Source organism: Stomoxys calcitrans, chromosome 3 (assembly GCF_963082655.1).
Source record: "Stomoxys calcitrans chromosome 3, idStoCalc2.1, whole genome shotgun sequence".
Classification (NCBI taxonomy): domain Eukaryota; kingdom Metazoa; phylum Arthropoda; class Insecta; order Diptera; family Muscidae; genus Stomoxys; species Stomoxys calcitrans.
Genome location: NC_081554.1, coordinates 53,126,166 through 53,150,449, shown reverse-complemented (window position 1 = coordinate 53,150,449; position 24,284 = coordinate 53,126,166). Strand labels below are relative to the sequence as shown.

Here is a 24,284-nt window from a genome sequence, read left to right as displayed (position 1 = left end):
CATAGCCTTTGTCTATAGGGATTTATATTTGATGCCAGGCTAAATGTTCAATGCTATCCATTTCTCTGTTCTGTCTTATATTGTCATTGGTTGTTAAAAGTCGTAAAGTGTCAAAGAAAAAGATTAATTACCTCAAGTGTGCACAAAAACACGTAAAGAACATGGAAAACGACTATTCAGATTTTGGAAATGTATAGAAATAGGGTTATCATGCAGTGATTTCAGAGCGAAAAAAAGGATGAAAATCCAATCTAATGAAAATTTAAAAATTATATCAGACAAAAAATATTTCTATAAATTTTTTGAATCTTTTAAATCTTTGTAACTGCATTTTTATTTTGTTTTCCTTTTGGTTTTTTGTCTTGCAGGATGAACGTTTTAATTGTAAAATCGATACATTGACCGGCTATCGTACCAGAGCATTGCTTTGTATGCCCATCAAGGACTCTTCGGGTGATGTCATTGGCGTGGCCCAAGTCATTAACAAATTGAATGGTGAATGTTTCTCGGAAACTGATGAGAAGGTGAGTTCAATAGAATTTTGCCAATTTAGAGCACGTGAATTTTGTCGAGATATTGAAAGACATACATAAAGCAATAAACACACTTCACTACACAGTGTATTAGGGTGTCCCAAGCGAATTATATAAAAGAAAAATTTTGATTAACTAAAATTCATTCTATCATATGAACTGATCATTTCATACCCAACTAAATATGAAATGGGCAATGGAAAAAATATTATGAAGCCTTTATTGGTTTAAGCCCATATATGAACTGAAAAAAAAGCAAAGAAACTTATAAACACCTATCAAAAGCGGTAGTGGAAGATGTTATTGGGTTGCCCAAAAAGTAATTGCGGATTTTTCATATAGTCGGTGTTGAAAAATTTTTTCACAACTTGTGACTCTGTAAATGCATTCTTTCTTCTGTCAGTTATCAGCTGTTACTTTTAGCTTGCTTTAGAAAAAAAGTGTAAAAAAAGTATATTTGATTAAAGTTCATTCTAAGCTTTATTAAAAATGCATTTACTTTCTTTTAAAAAATCCGCAATTACTTTTTGGGCAATCCAATACATCCAAATCCATATTTTGCCCATGAACATTCCACTAAGGAACAGGGGCAAATTTCTCACATATCAATGAGTGCAGTCTGATTCAATTTTAAACTCAGTCATAAGGGGCCTCCTCTTTAAAACCGAGTCCGAGCGGCGTGCCACAGTGCGACACCTTTTTGGAGGGAAGTTTTACATGACATAGTACCTCACAAATGTTGCCAGCATTAGGAGGGAAAAACCACCGCTGAAAATTTATTCTGATGGTGTCGCCAGGATTCGAACCCAGGCGTTCAGCGTCATAGGCGTCTGCTCGTCCTTGTCTTCCGTCTGGGCATGGGTACAAATAAGGCTGATGTGGAAGAATTGGTATTTTATGCGGATTGTGGCTAGTCTCTCATCCACCGGAGTAAAGCTTGAGACAAAGTGTTTCATTCTCCGACTAACCACAAATCCACAGCCAAATTCATGCCTCGCTATAAAATAGTTCGTCACGTTTTGGTGTTGTTGTGACACCATTCTCGGTCCATCGCACTTCCTGAAAGGCAGTAATATCTGCCCTGAACTTCTCCAATACGTACGTAGGGGCGTACACTGCACCTTCTCTATGGAGAGTGCTGACATTCCAGGTGCAGATCCACAAATCATGGTCCTTTTTTCATTTGCATGGGTCGTCACCATAGGATGGTGTTTGTAATACCTCGAAATATTCATCTAAGACCTCATAAAATATATATTCTTGATCGTCGCGATGTTCTGAGCCAATCTAACCACATCCGTCTGTCCTTCCGTCCGCTTGAAATTTTGCACAGATACTAAGTATAGATGTAGGTCGTAGGCCTTCTCTGAGAATGGCAAAATCCGCGTTGTTTGGGTGCCGGGCCACGACGGAGTAAAGGTGGATTGGCGGTAAGGGCAGATCATTTTATTGACGACAGTCCTCTGGCCATCGTCAATAAACTTGGTTAACCCGAAGCCTTTCAGGTAGACGCAGTCCGAATTAAGGGTGTGGGCGACGATGCGCATGCAACACTGTGAAACAGTGAAACGATCGGTAGGACGGCGAAAATCCTATGGGGGGATCCAGATCGAGGCTATTACAAAAAGGAAGTAAGAAGGAGGTCAGTACTGCTATTGGTATCACGACGGGACACATAGGACTACGAGCTCACTTATGTAAAGTCGGTGTGGGAAGCATGTGTAGGGCATGCGGGGAAGATGATGGGACGTTGAAGCATTTGCTTTCGAGGTCACTTTTTTATACCCATCACCATAGGATCTCCCGATACGACTTCTTGAGCTCCTGTAAACCGCAATTTTTGTCTGAAATTTTGCACATAGTGTTCTGTTATGACTCCCAATAACTGTACCGAGTACGTTTCAAATCCGTCAAGAAGCTGATATAGCTCCCATATAAACAAATCTCCCGATTTTACTTCTTGAGCCCTTACAAGCAGCATTTTTTTCCGATTTGGCTGTAATTTTGCATTTTGTATTATGTTATGACTCTCAATAACTGCGCCAAGTCCTGTCTGGTCTATAACCAGATATAGCTCTATTTAAGCAGAATCCATGGCGGTGGGTTCCCAAGATTCGGCCCGGCCCAAATTAGCACACTATTACTTGTTTTGTATTTAGAGCGCAAAACAAGCCGATTATTGGCTTAGGTGTATGTCGATAATGACATGGGGCGGATAAATATCTGCACCCTTTTTTCAACCTAACCTTGCCTAACGTAACTTAATCTAGATCGTTGGGGATTGCAAATGGACCATATCGGTTTAGATGTAGATATAGCTACCATATAAACCGATCTCCCGATTTGACTTCTTGAGCCCCGATTTGGCCGAAATTTTGCATGCAATGGTCTGTTATGACTTGCAACAGTTCGGTCCAAATTGGTCCGATTTGGACCACAATTAAATTATATGTTGGAGACCTGTGTAAAATGTCAGCCAATTCGAATAAGAATTGCGCCCTTTGGGGGCTCAAGAAGTAAAATAGAGAGATCGATTTATATGGGAGCTGTATCGGGATAAAGACCGATTCAGACCATAATAAACACGTATGTTGATGGTCATGAGCGAATCCGTCATACAAAATTTCAGGCAAATCGGATAAGAATTGCGCCCTCTAGAGGCTCAAGAAGTCAAGACCCCAGATCGGTTTATATGGCAGCTATATCAAAACATGGACCGATATGGCCCATTTACAATACCAACCGACCTACACTAATAAAAAGTATTTGTGCAAAATTTCAAGACGGACGGACAGACGGACGGACATGGCTACATCGACATAAAATGTCACGACGATCAAGAATATATATACTTTATGGGGTCTCAGACGAATATTTCGAGTAGTTACAAACAGAATGACGAAATTAGTATATCCCCCATCCTATGGTGGAGGGTATAAAAAAAAAACAATCTACTCCAAAGAATTTGACCTCTATTCAAGTCCAACTTAAATAACGAGGAAACTTTTGTCAAATAGTTTCCCATATCAGTTCTTGTGAAAGAAGAAGAAGGCACGGTTACTCATCTCCAGTTCATGAACGTTATTGCTGGCGGGTATAGATCAAATCCTGAGTTTATTTTGTAGAGCCTTATATCCGTATCATTTTAGTTATCATGGACCAAGTAAGAGAACTTTGGTTTTATTTGCACGGGCTTCTCCTTTGACAGTATCATGTTCTTGAGCATCTTTCTCAGATATGGCTTTCTGGTAGTGGAAGATGTTGTGCCAAAAAAAAAATCCCACTCCAATGAATAGAGGCCAAAAAAGTCCAACTTAAATTACTATGAAATTGTTGTCAAGTAGTTTACCATGTCTGTCCTTACAGTTTGAAGGAGTCAAGTAGGATACATTCTAAAACGCAATCACAATTTTTAATAAGTTTACGTTTTTATAACCTCCTCTTACACCTTAAGAAGTAGTCATTCATTTAAACCACATGTCATGCTTTTTTGATAATTTTCAGTTTTTTGCCAGCACCAGTGTGAACTTAAAAGTACTTCAAACTCATAAAAAAAACACTCCAAAGCAAATTGAAACTTTTGATGGTGATTTTGCAAAATCTTTTATTACCTCTGTCATGGTTTAACCACCTTAACAGGGATTTGTTAAACACCTGTGACTTTATGTTCATCTTTTCGCCACAAAATCCTTGCTCATACCAAACCCAAACCTAAAGACTCTTCGAAAGAAAGAAAGTTTTCGTTTTAAAGTTAAATAAATCTTTTAACTTTTAAACGCCATTGTTCATGTTTCATTATCGTTAAAAGTTTATCTTCTTCAGCCATGGTGTTTTTCAACGACTGGTATTAGATAACTTTTGTAGTTGTTGGCAGCGTAGAGCGTTTAAGTGTCTTGTTCGTGTAATTTTATAAGGATGTCGAATATAGTTCACAAATAATTGGAGATTGCAGCACCTTTAGGGTTAGCAAACTTTACCAGTAGACAATAATGAAAGGCATTGCATGGTGCCCTGGTGGACGAACATTAAAAGTTGTATTCAGGCGCATGCATAGTAATGTGAAGCGAAAGCTGGAACACAGAGAAAATTGTTAGTAGAGGATGGCATGGGCTAAGCAAAAAAATATTATATTCGAAACTTCTTTAAAAAATTTTATTATAATTTTCACAAAATATAAGAATTAAATTAAAACTCATAAAATTGAAGTAACAAGTATAACATAATAATGTAATAAGTTGAAAATCAACTGGAAAAAATTCGGGAGACTACTCGGAGGCAGACTTGGTCAAGATAATTTAGATAGTCCATGCTGACTGTTTGTCTACTTGAGTACTATCCAGCAAAGAAAAAAAAAAAACAAGTAAAAAGGCGTTAAGTTCGGCCGGGCCGAACTTTGGATACCCACCACCTCGGGTATATATGTAAACCACCTTCCCATATCAGTTATATCCAAATATGTTCCGATTTGGACCATATACTAATAAGTACATTAGCTATATCTAAAAATAAATCGATCTGAACTATATACGACACGGATGTCGAGAAGCCTAACATAAGTCACTGTGCCAAATTTCAGTGAAATCGGATTATAAATGCGCCTTTTATGGGGCATAAAATTAGACATTAAATCGAGATATCGGTCTACATGACAGCTATATCCAAATCGGGACCGATTTAGGCCAAGTTGCATAAAAATGCCGCAGAGACTAACACAAGGCACTGTCTTAAGGAAGGACGTCGATGAGCCTAACCAAACTTACTGTCTCAAATTTCAGCGACATCGGACAATAAATGCGTCTTTTATGGCCCCAAAACCTAAAACCTAGATATCGGTCTATATGGCAGCTATATCTAAATCTGGACCGATCTGTGCGTTATTGCAGAAGTATGTCAAGGGGCTTAACTTAACTCACTGTCCCAAATTTCGGCGTCATCGGACAATAAATGAGCATTTTATGGGCCCAAAACCATAAATCAAGAAATCAGTCTATATGGCAGCTATATCCAAATCTGGACCGATCTGAGCCAAATTAACGATGAATGTCGATGGGCCTTACACAACTCACTGTCCCAAATTTCAGCGAAATCGGATAAAAAATGTGGCTTTTATGGGCCTTAGACCCTAAATCGGAGGATCGGTCTATATGGCAGCTATATCCAAATCTGGACCGATCTGAGCCAAATTAACGATGAATGTCGATGGGCCTTACACAACTCACTGTCCCAAATTTCAGCGAAATCGGATAAAAAATGTGGCTTTTATGGGCCTTAGACCCTAAATCGGAGGATCGGTCTATATGGCAGCTATATCCAAATCTAAACCGATCTGAGCCAAATTGACGAAAGACATCGAAGGGCCTAACACAACTCACTGCCCCAAATTTCGGCAAAATCGGATAATAAATGTGGCTTTTATGGGCCTAAGACCCTAAATCGGCGGATCGATTTATATGGGGGTTATATCAAGATATAGTCCGATATAGCCCATCTTCGAACTTAACCTGCTTATGGACAAAAAAAAGAATCTGTGCAAAATTTCAGCTCAATATCTCTATTTTTAAAGACTGTAGCGTGATTTCAACAGACAGACGGACGGACATGTCTAGATCGTCTTAGATGTTTACGCTGATCAAGAATATATATACTTTATAGGGTCGGAAATGGATATTTCGATGTGTTGCAAACGGAATGACAAAATGAATATACCCCCATCCTTCGGTGGTGGGTATAAAAACAGGAGTGAGCGAGTTTGTTTTCTTTATTACACATGAGTGTTTGCTTTTGTTCTCCTTCCTTCTGGTTGTTCAAATGATGGGTGATTTTAAAATATATTCGCCCAATATACGAGGGTTGGGGGCGAATTTCTTTGCGGTGCATGCACATATTAATTTTCACCGTCCTAACATTCCAGCTCTTCGTAAGACCCAGTTGCGTGAGGATTCAGATCCACAGGGTTTTCACATCACACTCTGTCTCTTTGTATTTCGCACAGAGGCCTCGTAATGACGACAACACTTGGACTCACAGGATCCTGAATTTAACTCCCTTTGGGTTAAATTCGGGATTGGATCCCATATACTGCACTTCGGATTTTATATAGAAGTCCAAACTCAGAAAGGGTGGCTTCTATGAACGGCTTTGACGCCCTTTCTGATTCCATTACAAATATTTTGGAGGATTTTCCGGACAGTGAAATCGTTGTCGCTGGGGATCTCAATGTCCACAACTACTCCTGGCTTTCCTATTCGAGTTATACGACTCCTGAGGGCGGCCAATACATTGAGCTTTACGCTGCGCACAATGGTTTGGCGCAACTAGTGAACGAACCGACACATATCGCATGTGTCCAGGGGCACCAAGATAATGCTCTTGACCATTTTTATACCCACCACTGACGGATGGGGGTATATTCATTTTGTCATTCCGTTTGCAACACATCGAAATATCCATTTCCGACCCTATAAAGTATATATATTCTTGATCAGCGTGAAAATCTAAGACGATCTAGACATGTCCGTCCGTCTGTCTGTTGAAATCACGCTACAGCCTTTAAAAATTGAGATATTGAGCTGAAACTTTGCGCAGATTCTTTTTTTGTCCATAAGCAGGTTAAGTTCGAAGATGGGCTATATCGGACTATATCTTGATATAGCCCCCATATAGACCGATCGGCCGATTTAGGGTCTTAGGCCCATAAAAGCCACATTTATTATCCGATTTTGCTGAAATTTGGGACAGTGAGTTGTGTTAGGCCCTTCGACATCCTTCGTCAATTTGGCTCAGATCGGTCTAGATTTGGATATAGCTGCCATATAGACCGATCCTCCGATTTAGGGTCTTAGGCCCATAAAAGCCACATTTATTAGCCGATTTTGCTATGATTTGAGACAGTGAGTTGTGTTAGGCCCTTCGATATCCTCCGTCAATTTGGCTCAGATAGGTCTAGATTTGGATATAGCTGACATATAGACCGATCCTCCGATTTGGGGTCTTAGGCTTATAAAAGCCACATTTATTATCCGATTTTGCTGAAATTTGGGACAGTGAGTTGTGTTAGGCCACTCGACATCCTCCGTCAATATGGCTCAGATAGGTCTAGATTTGGATATAGCTGACATATAGACCGATCCTCCGATTTGGGGTCTTAGGCTTATAAAAGCCACATTTATTATCCGATTTTGCTATGATTTGAGACAGTGAGATGTGTTAGGCCATTCGACATCCTCCGTCAATATGGCTCAGATCGGTCTAGATTTGGATATAGCTGCCATATAGACCGATCCTCAAATTTAGGGTCTTAGGCCCATAAAAGCCACATTTATTAGCCGATTTTGCTATGATTTGAGACAGTGAGATGTGTTAGGCCCTACAACGTCCTTCGTCAATTTGGCTCAGATCGGTTCACATTTGGATATAGCTGCCATATAGACCGATCCTCCGATTTAGGGTTATATGCCCATAACAGCTACATTTATTATCCGATTATGCTGAAATTTGGGACAGTGCGTTGTCTTAGACGTGCTCCGACGTCCTCTGTGAATTTGGCTCTGATCGGTCCAGATTTGGATATAGCTGCCATATAGACCGATCCTCCGATTTGGGGTCTTAGGCCCATAAAACACGCATTTATTGTCCGATGTCGCCGAAATTTGGGACAGTGAGTTATGTTAAGCCCCTTGACATACTTCTGCATTATCGCACTGATCGGTCCAGATTTGGATGAAATTAATACTCTTGCACCTCTTGGTAACCCCGATCACTGCATTGTTTCAGCATCTTCCCCAGTCCCAAAGCGGTCGATATTTTTATACGAAAAAGCTCGTTGGGCTGAGCTCAATGGATTCTTTCAACATTGTAATTGAGAATATAATTTTAAATGGAATGAGGACATTTATTCCAGTTAAGACTATAACGGCTAAATCAAACGACAAAAGTTGATTTAACCAGACATGCAGAGATGCTGTCAGATCGAAAGAGGTGGCATTCAGGAACTGGCGCTTGGATAAAAATCCCAATACTGAACTGCTGCGCAAGCAGGCAAGATCTTCGTGTGCCAATGTGCTTAGGCGCGAGAAATTTCTTTACAAACAGCGTCTGTGTACTAAAGTTCTTGCTTCTACACGAGGAAGTAAGAGCTTTTGGTCGTTCGTGAAAAGATTAAAGGGTAATTCTTCATCTATTCCAACTCTTGTTAAGAATGATCAAACATTCACTGACCCGGTTGATAAGGCTAACCTGTTAGCTGATATATTTGCAGGGAACTCTTCCCTGCCGAATAGCAATCAACCCTTCCCCCCTCAATCGAAAATGGCGTCATGCCCTAAATATTTCTTCGAACTCGTGGAGTTAAAAGGGTTCTCGAGAATCTAGACGTAAATAAATCCCCGGGCGCGGATGGCATATCAACACTTGTCTTACACAAGTGTATTTCGACGCTCGCTCGTCCATTACGAAACCTTTTCAACCTTGCCTACCGTGCGGGAGTCTTGGAAGGTTGCGAACGTTCAGCCAATAGCCAAGAAGGGTGAGGCAAACAACCCTGCGAATTATCGGCCCCTTGCGATATGCTCCGCTCTCTCCAAGGCCATGGAGAGCATGGTTAATCAACATCTTGTGAGGTATTTAGAGTCTAATGGCCTTCTTAGCGACTAAAAGTATGGATTCCACAGAAATCGCTCTACGGGCGTCCTCATGGCACTTCTGTCGGAACATTGGAGTCGCTCAATCCACCAGTTTTGTGAGAGTAAGGTTGTGACTCTGGATATCTCCAAGGCATTTGATAGGGTCTGGCACGGTGCGCTACTATCAAAGCTTGTCGCATTAGGTGTCGGTAATGGCTTCGTTCGATTTATTTCGAGCCTTCTCAGAGATCGCACTATTCGAGTCGTTATAGATGGATTCTCATCCAATGAGCACAAATTGACCGCAGGTGTACCTAAGGGCTCTGTACTTTCTCCTTCTCTTTTTCCCATTTTCATCAACGATCTGTTGGGTTAGACATCGAATCCGATCTACTCATTTGCGGATGACGGTAATCTCTGTCATTCGTACTCATTCGACCATAGGTCGAGCCTTCGAGAGATTGAGGACAAGAGGCGGGTTTTGCTGGCCATTTCTGAATGGGGTCGAATGAATCGAGTAGATTCTAATGCACGAAAGACTCAGTGCTGCTTGTTGTCACACAAACGATTCGCAGACCCATTACGATCAGCTTTGTCTATCAACGGTGTAGATGTTGGGCAATCAGAAGCTCTTGATGTTCTGGGCATAAAAATACAAAGTGATGTCCGTTGGGCTAAACATGCATTTGAAGTGTCGAAAGAAGCATTCAAGTGTTTAGGCTTCTTTAAACGGTGTAAGAATTACTTCACTCCGTATGATCTTCTTAACATCTACACCACTTCCATAAGGCCGAAAATGGACTACAACTCACATGTATGGGATGGAACTTCAAAATCATCCCTGGCGCTACTGGACCGTGTACAGATGAGATTTGAAGTGTCAAAAGAAGCATTCAAGTGTTTAGGCTTCTTTAAACGGTGTAAGAATTACTTCACTCCGTATGATCTTCTTAATATCTACACCACTTTCATAAGGCCGAAAATGGAGTACAACTCACATGTATGGGCTGGAGCTTCAAAATCATCCCTGGCGCTACTGGACCGTGTACAGATGAGAGCGATGGCGTTGATTGGGGACAGTGGGGTATCCAATTCTATTGCCTCCCTTCATCATCGTCGCAATGTGGGTTGTTTGGCGCTGTTCTATCGGTACTTTCATGGTGTGAGCTCGTCTAATGGTCGTCTTCCTAGTTCTGATGTAAGGATGTATGTCAGGGATACTAGACATTCCAGGAATTCACACCCGTTTGTAATTGATTGGCCAGCGAACCGTACAATGCATTATAGAGAATCGACTTCCGACTACACTACATCCTTTCACTTAGGAGTGATCTTGAACAAGAAACTGAATTGGAAGTTCACATTCAGGATCGTACTGAGAAGGCTCACAGATGTTGTGCGCTATGCAGGCGAAATGGAACCAGAATCCAAGGATTGTCCACTGGATCTACCGGAGCCTGATTTGACCAGTACTTAGGTTAGATTTAATTCACAGTCTGCCATTAGACTCTAGAGTCACTTTGACGTTTTCGCCTTCTAGTTCCTACCGTTGAACCATCCAGATCGCTTTAAAAAGCCCAATAACTTGCGAATTTTCGCATCTGCTAAATCAGACAGATTCTCAAAGAGATGAGAACCTAAAGTGGAACTCCTTCTGACTGCCAGTGCGAGACACACACACTGAAGGTGTTCTATAGTCTCTTCTTCAGTACTTACTTACGTCTCAATAGTTTGGTGGACTGCGATGTAGAAAAAGTGCAAAGTAAAAGTCTTGGCACAGGCGGAGCGATGAGGACCACGCCCACCAGGACACTGGAGACTATTCTAGATGCCCGACCCATTGACTAAGTATGAGGCAGCCACTGCGGCTTTGAGCCATAAGGTGATGGGAGAATGGATAGGGGATAGGAGCAGGTCATACCATCGAGTCGACGATAGGAAACCTGAAAGTTGCAGAAGAGGTTGATTATAATCTGGAAGTTCATGCTTCACAGAGGGATCAAAGCTGCAGCACAGAGTGGTACTTGGGGTCTACATTGAAAACCCAGAGACTCAGGACGGTTTTCGATTTCCTAACCATAATACGGTCCTGCAGTGAAGATCCGGGCGATCATGGAATGCGTGAAGTGGTGTGGTGTTAATAAGTTGCCATCGAGTGTGGTCATCATAAAGACAGTAAACTGGCCATCAGGGCAATAACAAACAGGACGGTAAGGTCACCAACAATCTGAGAAAGTAAGAAGGACATAAACTATTTGGCGCAGAAAAATTGATTTTACTGATTTCAACATAAAATTGCGCCTGCTGTTAAAATTTTCTTTTTAGACCCACCACCATAGGATAGGGATATACTTAACTAGTCAATCCGTTTGTAACACCTCGAAAGATTAATCGACGACCCCATAAAATATATATGTTCTGGATCGTCTCGACATTCGATATAGCCATGTCCGTCCGTCCGTCTGTCTGTCGAAATCATGATAGCGGTCGAAGGCGTTAAGCTAGCCGCTTGAAATTTTGCACAGATACTTAATATTTATGTAGGTCATTGGGAATTGCAAATGAGCCATATCGGTTCACGTTTAGATATAGCTCCCATATAAACCGATCTTCCGATTAGATTTCTGAAGCCCCTGGAAGCTGCAATTTTCATCCGATTTGGCTGAAATTTTCCATGTAGTGTTCAGTTAGGACTTTCAACAGCTGCACCAAGTGCGGTCTAAATAGGTCAAAAATCTGATATGACTTCCATATAAACCGATCTTCCGATTAGATTTCTTCAGCCCCTGGAAGCTGCAATTTTCATCCGATTTGGCTAAAATGTTGCGCATAGTGTTCTCTTATGACTTCTAACAACTATGCTAAGGAAGATCCGAATCGGCGTATAACCTGATATACAATAGCTCCCATATAAACCGATCTTCCGATTAGATTTCTTCAGCCCGTGGAAGCTGCAATTTTCATCCGATTTGGCTAAAATTTTCCATATAGTGTTCTCTTATGGTTTTTAGACAGCTATGCTAAGGAAGATCCGAATCGGCGTATAACCTGATATACAATAGCTCCCATATAAACCGATCTTCCGATTTGACTTCTTGAGCCCCGGGAAGCCACAATTTTCATCCGATTTCGCTGAAATTTTGCGCATAATTTTCTGTTATGACTTTCAACAACTGTGCGAAGTACGGTTCAAATTGATCCATAACCAGATATAGCTCCCATATAAACCGATCTCCCGATTTGACTTCTTGAGCCCTTACACGCCGCAATTTTTGTCCGATTTTGGCTGATATTTTGTTCCGACTTAAAACAACTGTGCCAAGTTCGGCCAAACTCAGTCTATAACCTGATATAGCTCCCATGGGTTCCCAAGATTCGGCCCGGACGAACTTAGCAAGCTTTTACTTATTAAGACGAACATTGAATCATAGGTTAGGGGTTTACTGTTCTTACTGTACCCTTAGAAGTCTCAAAAAGGCATGCTACGACCATGTAGTCGTTTTTTGGGCTTATCGGACTGATGATGAAACTTTGGGCAGGTTCGAAATCACGATCTCCGTAGCCTGCTCAATGCATTCAAGCACACCATATATTCCTTAACTTTCGAAAAAGGTTTTTATTTTGCTTTCTTTTCTAAATAGAAGCAAAATCAAAGCCAATAGGTGTTCGATGGAAAAAGAAATCTCAAAAATTTTTTTTCTCAGAAAATAAAATCTCAGCATTTTTTTATTGAAAATAAAATTTTGTCATTACGTTTGTACGCAAAATTTTTCTAAAAGTCATTTTAACAACATTTCTCTTGTTTAATAATTTTTTTTACGACTACTTAAGGCCCTTGACTACTTAAGGCCCTTGAGACCATTTTTACTTAATTTTGCCATTTATTTACATTTGATGAAGCTCAGTCATAACTCAGCATGTGCATAAATTATTAATTAGTCGAGTTTCACTTATGAAATACAATCTCTTGAGAATTAGCTAGATTCTGGTGGGAAAATTAAAAAATTTCGTGAAATAATGATAAGTACTAATATGACAGAGTATTAACCATAACCAAGTGTGAGTAAATTGTCCTTGCCTTCCTGACTTGATGAATTTTTTCTATGGTGTTTACAATGATGAGTGAAAGTGGTATATTTTAAATTTATTAAATCCAACTACGGGCACTTTTTAAAGTTAAATAAGTAGGAGCGTGCTAAGTTCGGCCGAGCGGAATCTTATATACCCTCCACCATGGATCGCATTTGTCGAGTTCTATGCGCGGTATATCTTTTCAGGCAAATAAAGAATATTGAATAAGAACTGTTATGCTATTGGAGCTAAATCAAGTTAAAGTCCGATTCGGACCATATATGAATACTGAACATTGTAAAAGTAATTGTGCAAAATTTCAGTTCATTCAGACAAGAATTGCGCCTTGTAGAGGCTCAAGAAGCTAAATCGGGAGATAGGGTGATATGAGAGCTATATCAAGCTATTGATCGATTCAGACCATATTAGACACGTATGTTGATGGTCATGAGAGAAGCCGTTGTACAAAATTTCAGCTAAATCGGATGAGAATTGCGCCCTCTAGAGGCTCAAGAAGTCAAGATCCCAAATCGGTTTATATGGCAGCTATATCAAAACATGACCCGATTTGAATCATACTTAGCACAGTTATCGAAAGTCATAACAAAACAACTCATGCAAAATTTCAGTCAAATCGGACGAAAATTGCGCCCTCTAAAGGCTCAAGAAGTCAAGACCCAAGATCGGTTTATATGGCAGCTATACCAGATTATGAACCGATTTGAATCGTACTTAAGACAGTTGTTGGAAGTGATACCAAAACACTAAGTGCAAAATTTTAGTTTAATCGGACGAGAATTGCGCCCTCTAGAGGCTCAAGAAGTCAAGACCCAAGATCGGTTTATATGACAGCTATATCAAACCATGAACCGATTTGAATCATATTTAACACAGTTGTAGGAAGTGATACCAAAACACTACGTGCGAAACTTCAGTTAAATCGGACGAGAATTGCGCCCTCTAGAGGCTCAAGAAGTCAAGATCCAAGATCGGTTTATATGGGAGGTATATCAAACCATGAACCGATTTGAACCATATTTAACACAGTTGTTGGAAGTGGTACCAAAACACTATGTGCAAAATTACAGTTAAATCGGTCAAGAATTGCGCCCTCTAGAGGCTCAAGAAGTCAAGAAGTCAAGACCCAAGATCGGTTTATATAACAGCTATATCAAACCATGAACCGATTTGAACCATATTTAACACAGTTGTTGGAAGTGATACCAAAACACTATGTGCATAATTTCAGTCAAATCGGTCGAGAATTGCGCCCTCTAGAGGCTCAAGAAGTCAAGACCCAAGATCGATTTATATGGCAGCTATATCAAACCATGAACCGATTTGAACCATATTTAACGCAGTTGTTGGAAGTGATACCGAAACACTATGTACAAAATTTCTGTTAAATCGGTCGAGAATTGCGCCCTCTAGAGGCTCAAGAAGTCAAGATCCAAGATTGGATTATATGACAGCTATACCAGATTAACAAACGATTTTAATCATACTTAACACAGTTGTTGGAAGTGATACCAAAACACTACGTGCAAAACTTCAGTTAAATCGGACGAGAATTGCGCCCTCTAGAGGCTCAAGAAGTCAAGACCCAAGATCGGTTTATATGGCAGCTATATCATACCATGGACCGATTTGAATCATATTTAACACAGTTGTTGGAAGTGATACCAAAACACATTGCGCAAAATTTCAGTTAAATCGGTCGAGAATTGCGCCCTCTAAAGGCTCAAGAAGTCAAGACCCAAGATCGGTTTATATGACAGCTATATCAAACCATGAACCGATTTGAACCATATTTAACACAGTTGTTGGAAGTGATACCAAAACACCACGTTCAAAATTTCTGTTAAATCGGTCGAGAATTGCGCCCTCTAGAGGCTCAAGAAGTCAAGACCCAAGATCGGTTTATATGGCAGCTATATCAAACCATGGACCGATTTGAACCATATTTAACACAGTTGTTGGAAGTGATACCAAAACACTATGCGCAAAATTTCAGTTAAATCGGTCGAGAATTGCGCCCTCTAAAGGCTCAAGAAGTCAAGACCCAAGATCGGTTTATATGACAGCTATATCAAACCATGAACCGATTTGAACCATATTTAACACAGTTGTTGGAAGTGATACCAAAACACCACGTGCAAAATTTCTGTTAAATCGGTCGAGAATTGCGCCCTCTAGAGGCTCAAGAAGTCAAGACCCAAGATCGGTTTATATGGCAGCTATATCAAAACGTGGACCGATTTGGCCCATTTGCAATCCCAACCGATCTAGACTAATAAAAAGTTTTTGTGCAAAATTTCATGCGGCTAGCTTTACTCCTTTGAAAGTTAGGGTGCTTTCGACAGACAGACGGACATGGCTAGATCGACTTAAAATTACATGACGATTAAGAATATATTTTCTTTATGGATTCTCAGACGCATATTTTGAGGTGTTACAAACAGGATGACGAAATGAGTATACCCCCATCCTATGGTGGAGGGTATAAAAATAATGGAAAAACACATAATCCACACCTTTAATACCACACTCATGATAAGGTTCCCTTATATTAGCCTCAAAAAAAGCAGAGCTTGAATTCATTTATTACCAAGAAACATCAGAGTCATATATCATGACAGCTCAAGGCCATTTAAAATTCCTTTAGTCTATTTAGCCTTGTAATCCTATTTGGTTAATTGCCACAACCTTGAGCTACATCGTAACAGGGGAAATTTTTCCTCTTTTCCATTGGCGGCGGCGGCGACAGCATAACAGCAAAATTTTCCTTTCGCTATTGTACTTAGCCCTGAATTAGACACCACGTTGTGCATTATTGTGTCTTTTTTTTCCTTCCCATTGCATTGCCTGGTGATTTTTCATTTGTTTTTTACTTTTGCGCTTTTTTTTCAAGGTTTTTGCTTCCTATTTGCAATTCTGCGGCATTGGTCTACGCAATGCTCAACTCTATGAGAAATCACAGCTGGAAATCAAACGTAATCAGGTGCTGCTCGATTTGGCTCGCATGATATTCGAAGAGCAAAGCACCATTGAGCACATGGTCTTTCGCATATTGACCCATATGCAGAGTCTAATACAATGCCAAAGAGTACAGATCCTCTTGGTGCATGAGGCATCCAAGGGAAGTTTTTCGCGGGTATTCGATTTCGAAGCCAATGACCTGAGCGAAGAGGAGTCGACGAATCGCACCAGCCCCTTTGAATCGAGATTTCCCATAAATGTGGGCATAACGGGACATGTGGCCACAACAGGAGAGGTATGTTTAGAATATAGGAAAACAGTTTAAATTTAAGATTACTAAAATTTAACCATTTTCCCTAGACCGTCAATGTGCCCAATGCCTATGAAGATGACCGCTTTGATCCCAGTGTTGATGAGGGCTCCAATTTCAAGCATAAATCCATTTTATGTATGGCCATTAAAAATTCCCTGGGTCAGATTATTGGAGTCATACAACTGATTAACAAATTTGACAATTTGGTAAGTTTTAATGAGAATTGCCAGGGATTTGCCCTTAACCCATTTGCTGGTTGAAAAATACAAAAAAAAAAACTGCAAAATTGTTATTTAATCCCTATTTCCAGTTATTCACCAAAAACGATGAAAACTTTGTTGAAGCCTTTGCCATATTCTGTGGCATGGGCATACACAACACCCACATGTACGAGAAGGCTATTGTGGCCATGGCTAAACAAAGTGTTACTCTAGAGGTCCTTAGTTACCATGCTTCGGCCACCATGGATGAAGCTCATCGTTTGAGGGTAAGTACCACATAAGTTGAGTGTTTTAATATTTTGAAATTGTGGTCAAAAGTTGGGATGGTAACCAAAATCCTCACTGAGAGAAGTAAGCTACACTGAAAAATAACAACTAAACACTCAATTAAAAGTTGGAATGGATGAAAGGAATGCACTGAACAACAAGCAAAAATGTACTAAATTCGGTCGGGCCGAATTTGGATACCCTTCATCTCGTGTGTATATGTTATTCGGCATGGACATTGAGTGGTCGAATAAATACAACTCACTGTTCAATTTTGGTTCAATATTGGTCTATTTAGCAGTTATATCCGAATATAGACCGATCTGAACCATACAGGACACGGATGTCGAACAGCTTAACATGAGTCACTGTGTCAAATTTCAGCGAAATCGGATAATAAATGCGCCTTTTTATGGGGTCAAGTCGTTACATCGATAGATCGGTCTACATGACAGCTATATATTCAAATCTGAACCGATCTGGACCACCTTCAAGAAAGATATCGAGAAGCCTAACCCAAATCACTGTCCTAAATTTCAGCCAAATCGTGCGTTTTATGGGTTCAAGACTCTAAATCGAAAGATCGGACTATATGGCGGCTATATCCAAATCTGTACCGATCTGGACCAAATGGGAAAAAAATGTCGAAAGGACCTAACTCACTGTCCCACTGTCAAGCGGCCTAACACAACCCACTGTCTCAAATTTCAGACAAATCGGACGATACATATGGCTTTTATGAGCCTAAGACTTTAAATCGGCGGATCGGTCTATATGGGGGCTATATCCAAATCTGGACCATCTTCAAAAAACATATCAAGGGGCCTAACCCAAGTCACTGTCCTAAATTTCAAAGAAATCGGACCAAAAATGCGCCTTTTATGGGGCCAAAACCTTAAATCGAGTGATCGGTCTATATGGCAGCTATATCCGAATCTGGAACAATCTGGGGTAAATTGGAGAAATATATCGGAGGGCCCAATACAACTCACTGTCCAAAATTTCAGGGAAATCGGACAATAAATGAGTGTTTTATGGGACCAGGCCCTTCAATCGAGAGATCTGTCTATATGGCAGCTATATCCAAATCTGGACCGATCTAGCCCAAACTAAAGAAGGATGTCGAGTGGCCTAACGAAACTCACTGTCTTAAATTTCAGAAAAATCGGATAATAAATGTATTTTTATGGGCTTAAGACCTTAAATCGGCAGATCGGTCTATATGGGGACAATATCAAGATATAGTCCTTAATGGCCCATATTCGAACTTAGACTGCCTATGGACAACAAAAAAAGAAACGGTGCAGAGTTTCAGCTCAACATTAGCAAAATCGGATAATAAATGTAGCCTAAATCCTTAAATCGGCGGATCGGTCTTTATGGGGGCTATATCCAAACCTGCACCGATCTGGACCATCTTCAAAAAAGATATCGAGGGGCCTAACCCAAATCACTGTTTCAAATTTCAGAAAAATCGGATAATAAATATATTTTTATGGGCTTAAGACCTTAAATGGCAGAGCGGTCTATATGGGGGCTATATCAAGATATAGTCCGATATGGCCCATCTTTGAACTTAGCCTGCCTATGGACAACAAAAAAAGAGACGGTGCAGAGTTTCAGCTCAATATCGCTATTTTTTAAAACTGTAGCGTGATTTCAACAGACAGACAGGCAGATGGTCATGGCTAGATCGTCTTAGATTTTTACGACGATCAAGAATATATTTGATAGGGTCGAAAATGGATATTTCGATGTGTTACAAATGGAATGACAAAATGTATATACCCTCATCCTTCGGTGGTGGGTGAAAAACTATTTAGGTAAAAATTTAACAAAAAAATTTATAAAAACCAAAATCCACAAATTTTTTTGTAGAAACCAAATTTGAACCAATTTTTTTATGAAAATCAAATTTTAATAAACATTTTTTTTTTGAAAATCAAAGTTTTTTTATGCAATTTAAATTTCTCTTAAAAATTTCTCATTATCTCTTAAAAATTAAATTTTGTAACAACTTTCTATGAAGATCAAGCTGTCAATATTTAGTAATAAAATATTTCAAAAATAATTCTTAGAACTATCCACTTTCGAGCCAAATGTCTAGGGTCGGCCCGACACCAACTAGTTTTCCATACCGGACTAACTTAGCGACTATGTCCATCTGGGGCTAGGTTGGGTTAGGTTAGGTTGAAAAGTGGGTGCAGATATTAATCCGTCCCATGCCACTATGGACATACACCTAAGTCAGTAATCGGCTTGTTGTCTAAAAAGAATATTTTAAATTTGGAATTCCATGCTACTTACAAAATCCTTAATTGTTTTCCATGCCACTCCCCTAAGTTGGTTCATGACTAAGTGCCGGTGTCTGCTAGCCGCGAATGCCGGGCAATGGCATAGGAAATGCTCCAACATCTCATAATTTTCTCTACATGTCCTACACATGGAATCACTTGCCGCACTGACTTTGCATAAGTGAGCTCGTAGTCCTATGTGTCCCGTTATGATACCAATAGCTATACAGATCTCCTTCTTGCTTCCTTTCAGTATTAGCCTCGTCTTCTCACGGTCTGGATCCCCCCATAGGATTTTCGCCGTCCTACCGACCGTTTCGCTGTTCCACAGGGTTGCATGCGCTTTCGTCGCCCAAGCCCCTAAATCGGACTGTGTCGACCCGAAACTCTTCGGGTTAGCCAAGTTTATTGACGGCAGTCCTCTGGCCTTCACCGTCAAATCGTCTGCCCTTTCATTCCACCTTACTCCGTTATGGCCCGGCACCCAAACGATGCGGATTTTGCCATCCTCAGAGAAGGCGTTCCTCTCCATCTCACATTGCAAGACTGTTCGTGACCTTACCGTTCTGCTTTTTATTGCCTTTATGGCAAGTTTACTGTCTGTAAAGATGTTCACACTCGACGTCTTCGCGTTAGAACCACACCGCCCCACGCATTCCGTGATCGCTCGGATCTCCACCTGTAGGACCATATTATGATCAGGAAGTCTAAAACAGATCTCAGTCCTTGGGTTCTCAATGTATACCCCCAGTCCCACTCTGTCCTCAAGCTTCGATCCATCCGTGTTACATGAACTTCCGATGGCAATACTAGGGTTCCGTCAATCCAAGACTGTGTCGATGGCGGCAGTACCTCGCACTAGAACTCAAGGTTCATTTCAGGTATCCGATCGGAAATCTCTTCCAGATTTCCTCTCGTCGCCTCGATTACACCGCAATGGTATGAGCTGCACCCATCCTCAATCCATTCTACCATCGCCTTAAGTCTCACAGCCGTAGTGGCTGCTTCTGTATGTCAATGGGTCGGATATCTAGAGTAGTTTCCAGTGCCCTAATGGGCGTGGTCCTCATTGCTCCGCCCATGCCAAGACAACATGTTCTCTGAACCTGTTGTATGGTCCTTATGTTGCACTTTTTCTACATAGTGGTCCACCAAACTACCTGTAGAGCCAGTCGGGCCAATGGGGCCTGAATCTGGGGAGCCTTCGAGCTTGTCTTAATATTGCCCAACATCTGTTAGCCTTCTCAGTACGCTCCTGAATGTGACTCTTCCAATTCAGTTTCCTGTCCAAGATCACACCTAAGTATTTGACCTTGTCAGATATCGAAATCGTCTTATTTTGAAAACGTGGTGCGTTAAATTGGCCCTTCTTTGCCTTCCTCGTAAACAGGCATATTTCAGTCTTCACTGGGTTAACATCGAGACCTCTGGGTCTAACCCAGTCATATGCCATATGCAAGACCCTTTCGGCCCTTCTGCATAGCTGGTTCGCATCCTTACCCCTTAGAAGTGCTATAACATCGTCTGCCTAGCAGACGGGCTCAAATCCCTCCTCAGTCAGCATCCGTAATAGGTCATATATGGTGTTCACCCATAGCAGTGGCGATAAAATATACGAAATCTCGATAGCGGTCGAACGCGCTATCGAGATTTGCCGCTTGAAATTTTGAACAGATACCTAATATTTTTTTTTTTTTTGGTTTTGTCAGGTAACCAACACACAGGGGATGTCCCCTATATATGCAGTTCATTGCGTTGGCAATTAGGAAAGTTAAGTTAAGTTAAGAGTTGGAGAGGGGAAAGCGGGAGTAGTGTTTATTGATATTCGTCTGAAATTTCTGAACGCCAATGTCGGTGGGAAAGACATTAGCCGAAAGTCGATTCCACATACGAATGGTTCGGGGCAAAAATTCATTTTCTCTAGCCAATAAATTACAAACCGGTGTGAGTTCCTGGCAAGTCTTGTGTTCCTGGTGAACATCCTAACGTCATGGATAAGACGACGAATATCCCTGGAACATACGCCATGAAAATAACGGTAGAGCATTACAACGCTACCCACATTCCGACGATGTTCAAGAGAAGCAATAGATTTGGAAACTCTACTGTCCTCAATCAACACCATCGCTCTCCGTTGAACCAGGTCAAGTAGCTCCAAGGATGTTTTTGGAGCTCCTGCCCATATATATGAGAGTTATATTTCATCCTCGGCCTGATGTAGGTAGTATAGATATTGAGAAGATCGAAAGAGGTGAAATATTTCTTGCACCGCTTAAGAAAGTCCAAACACTTGAAAGCTTCTTTCGACACTTCGAATACGTGTTTTGACGAACGGACATCACATTGTATCTTCATGCCCAGAGCATCTGACTATACCGTCTACAGATATGGACGATTGTAGTGGGTCACTGAATCGCTTGTTAGACAAGAAACAGCACTGGGTCTTCTGTGTGTTAAAGTCTACTCTGTTCATTCCACCCCACTCGGAAATGGCCAACAAATCCTGGAAGAGCGTCTCATCCGTAATGCGCCTCCTGTCCACAATTTCTTGAGCACTGGGCCTATGGTCGATTGAATAAGAATGACACAGCCTACCGTCATCGGCAAATGAGTAGACTGGTTTCGAAGTCTGACCCAATAGATCGTCAATGAAAATAAGAAAAAGGGAAGGGAAAAGGACAGAGCCTTGTGGCACACCCGCGGTCAATGAATTGGGTTGCCCAAAAAGTAATTGCGGATTTTTTAAAAGAAAATAAATGCATTTTTAATAAAACTTAGAATGAACTTTAATCAAATCTACTTTTTACACTTTTTTTCTAAAGCAAGCTAAAAGTAACAGCTGATAACTGACAGAAGAAAGAATGCAATTACAGAGTCACAAGCTGTGAAAAAATTTGTCAACGCCGACTATATGAAAAATCCGCAATTACTTTTTGGGCAACCCAATATACTCATCTGATGAGGACCCATCTACAACAACTCGTACAGTGCGAACTCTGAGAAAGCTCGATATAAATCGAATGAAGTTATACCGACTTCAAAAGCTTTGATAAAAATGCACCATGCCAGAGCCTATCAAATGTCTTGGAGATATCCAGAGCCACGACCTTACTCACAGCAAACTGGTGAATAGAACGACTCCATCGTTCCGACAAAAATGCCATTACATCTCCCGTAGAGTGATTTCTGCGGAACCCACACTGTCTGTCGTTAAGAAGGCCATTGGACTCTAAGTATCTGTCAAGATGATGGTTAACCATACTCTCCATAATGGAGAGCGCGGAACACAGAAACGTTCCTGTATAACACCGAATGCATGGGTTCACATCAGGTCGAAAACATCGACAAAATGTTTCAGCAATCATTATCCCTTCACTAATGCTGGTGATATCAATGAGGTAGGATTAGGTTTGAACTCACTATCAGTAGGACCCTTATCATTGACCTAAAAACTGTACATGGACTCCACATTTTGATATGAGAGAGGTGTCTCTTGATCCTTAATGGAATTTTCATGGGGAGATTTATGTATGTGGTATTATGAGATAAGAACTCGAAGCTGTAACTAGCCTCTATTCCACAACCTCCAAACGGTATCGAGTTATTATCATATGTGGGAGATTGTGCAACCAAGGCTCCAGGCCCCATCCAAAATTTGAAATATCCGCCTTCATATTTTCAGCCATTTTGTTCACTATATATGAACACCGGAAGTTTGCTGTTAGATTAATAAGAGAATTGATAGCGTAACGATGACCACCAGTTATACCAACAAATAAAAAGGCGTTAAGTTCGGCCGGGCCGAACTTTGGATACCCACCACCTCGGGTATATATGTAAACCACCTTTCATCAAAATTCGGTGAAAATTTCATACCTTATGTCCCATATGAGTTATATCAAAATATATTCCGATTTGGACCAAATACTAATACGTACACTAGCTATATCTAAAAATAAACCGATGTCGAAAAGCCTAACATAAGTCACTGTGTCAAATTTCAGTGAAATCGGATTATATATGCGCCTTTTATGGGGTCAAGACTTTAAATCGAGATATCGGTCTAAATGGCAGCTATATCCAAATCTGGACCGATTTGGGCCAAGTTGCATGAAAATGTCGAAGAGCCTAACATAAAGCACTGTCCCAAGTTTCGGCGAAATCGGACAATAAATGACTATTTTATGGGCCCAAAACCTTAAATCGAGAGATCGGTCTATATGGCAGCTATATTCAAATCTGAACCGATCTGAGCAAAATCGAAGAAGGACGACGAAGAGCCTAACCAAACTCACTGTCTCAAATTTCAGCGACATCGGACAATAAATGCGTCTTTTATGGCCCCAAAACTTAAAACCTAGATATCGGTCTATATGACAGGTATATCCAAATCTGGACCGATCTGTGCGATATTGCAGATGTATGTCAAGGGGCTTAACTTAACTCACTGTCCCAAATTTCGGCGACATCGGAAAATAAATGAGCATTTTATGGGCCCAAAACCATAAATCAAGAAATCGGTCTATATGGCAGCTATATCCAAATCCGAACCGATCTGGGCCAAATTAACAAGGGGAGGTCGAAGGGTCTAACACAACTCACTGTCCCGAATTTCAGCAAAATCGGACAATAAATGTGGCTTTTATGGGCCTAACACCATACATCGGAGGATCGGTCTATATGGCAGCTATAAACAAATCTGGACCGATCTGAGCCAAATTGACGAAAGATGTCGATGGGCCTTACATAATTCACCGCCCCGATTTTCATCAAAATCGGATAATAAATGTGGCTTTTGTGGGCCTAAGACCCTAAACCGGAGGATCGGTCTATATGGCAGCTATATCCAAATCTGAACCGATCTGGGCCAAATTAACAAGGGGAGGTCGAAGCGCCTAACACAACTCACTGTCCCGAATTTCATCAAAATCGGATAATAAATGTGGCTTTTGTGGGCCTTAGACCCTGAACCGGAGGATCGGTCT

At 40.8% G+C, this 24,284-nt stretch overlaps 1 protein-coding gene across 8 annotated transcripts in view; it reads left to right on the top strand.

Moving 5' to 3' along the window:
• The window catches only part of LOC106082455 (dual 3',5'-cyclic-AMP and -GMP phosphodiesterase 11), a 349,544-nt gene that overhangs the window by 297,664 nt on the left and 27,596 nt on the right, over nucleotides 1-24,284 (top strand). For all 8 annotated transcript variants that reach the window (XM_059364258.1, XM_059364257.1, XM_059364256.1 and 5 more), the window contains 4 exons: nucleotides 369-524; nucleotides 16,137-16,499; nucleotides 16,565-16,723; nucleotides 16,828-17,004. In XM_059364258.1, coding sequence (XP_059220241.1) covers nucleotides 369-524; nucleotides 16,137-16,499; nucleotides 16,565-16,723; nucleotides 16,828-17,004 — 855 coding nt within the window. The remainder of the gene's footprint in view (nucleotides 1-368; nucleotides 525-16,136; nucleotides 16,500-16,564; nucleotides 16,724-16,827; nucleotides 17,005-24,284) is intronic.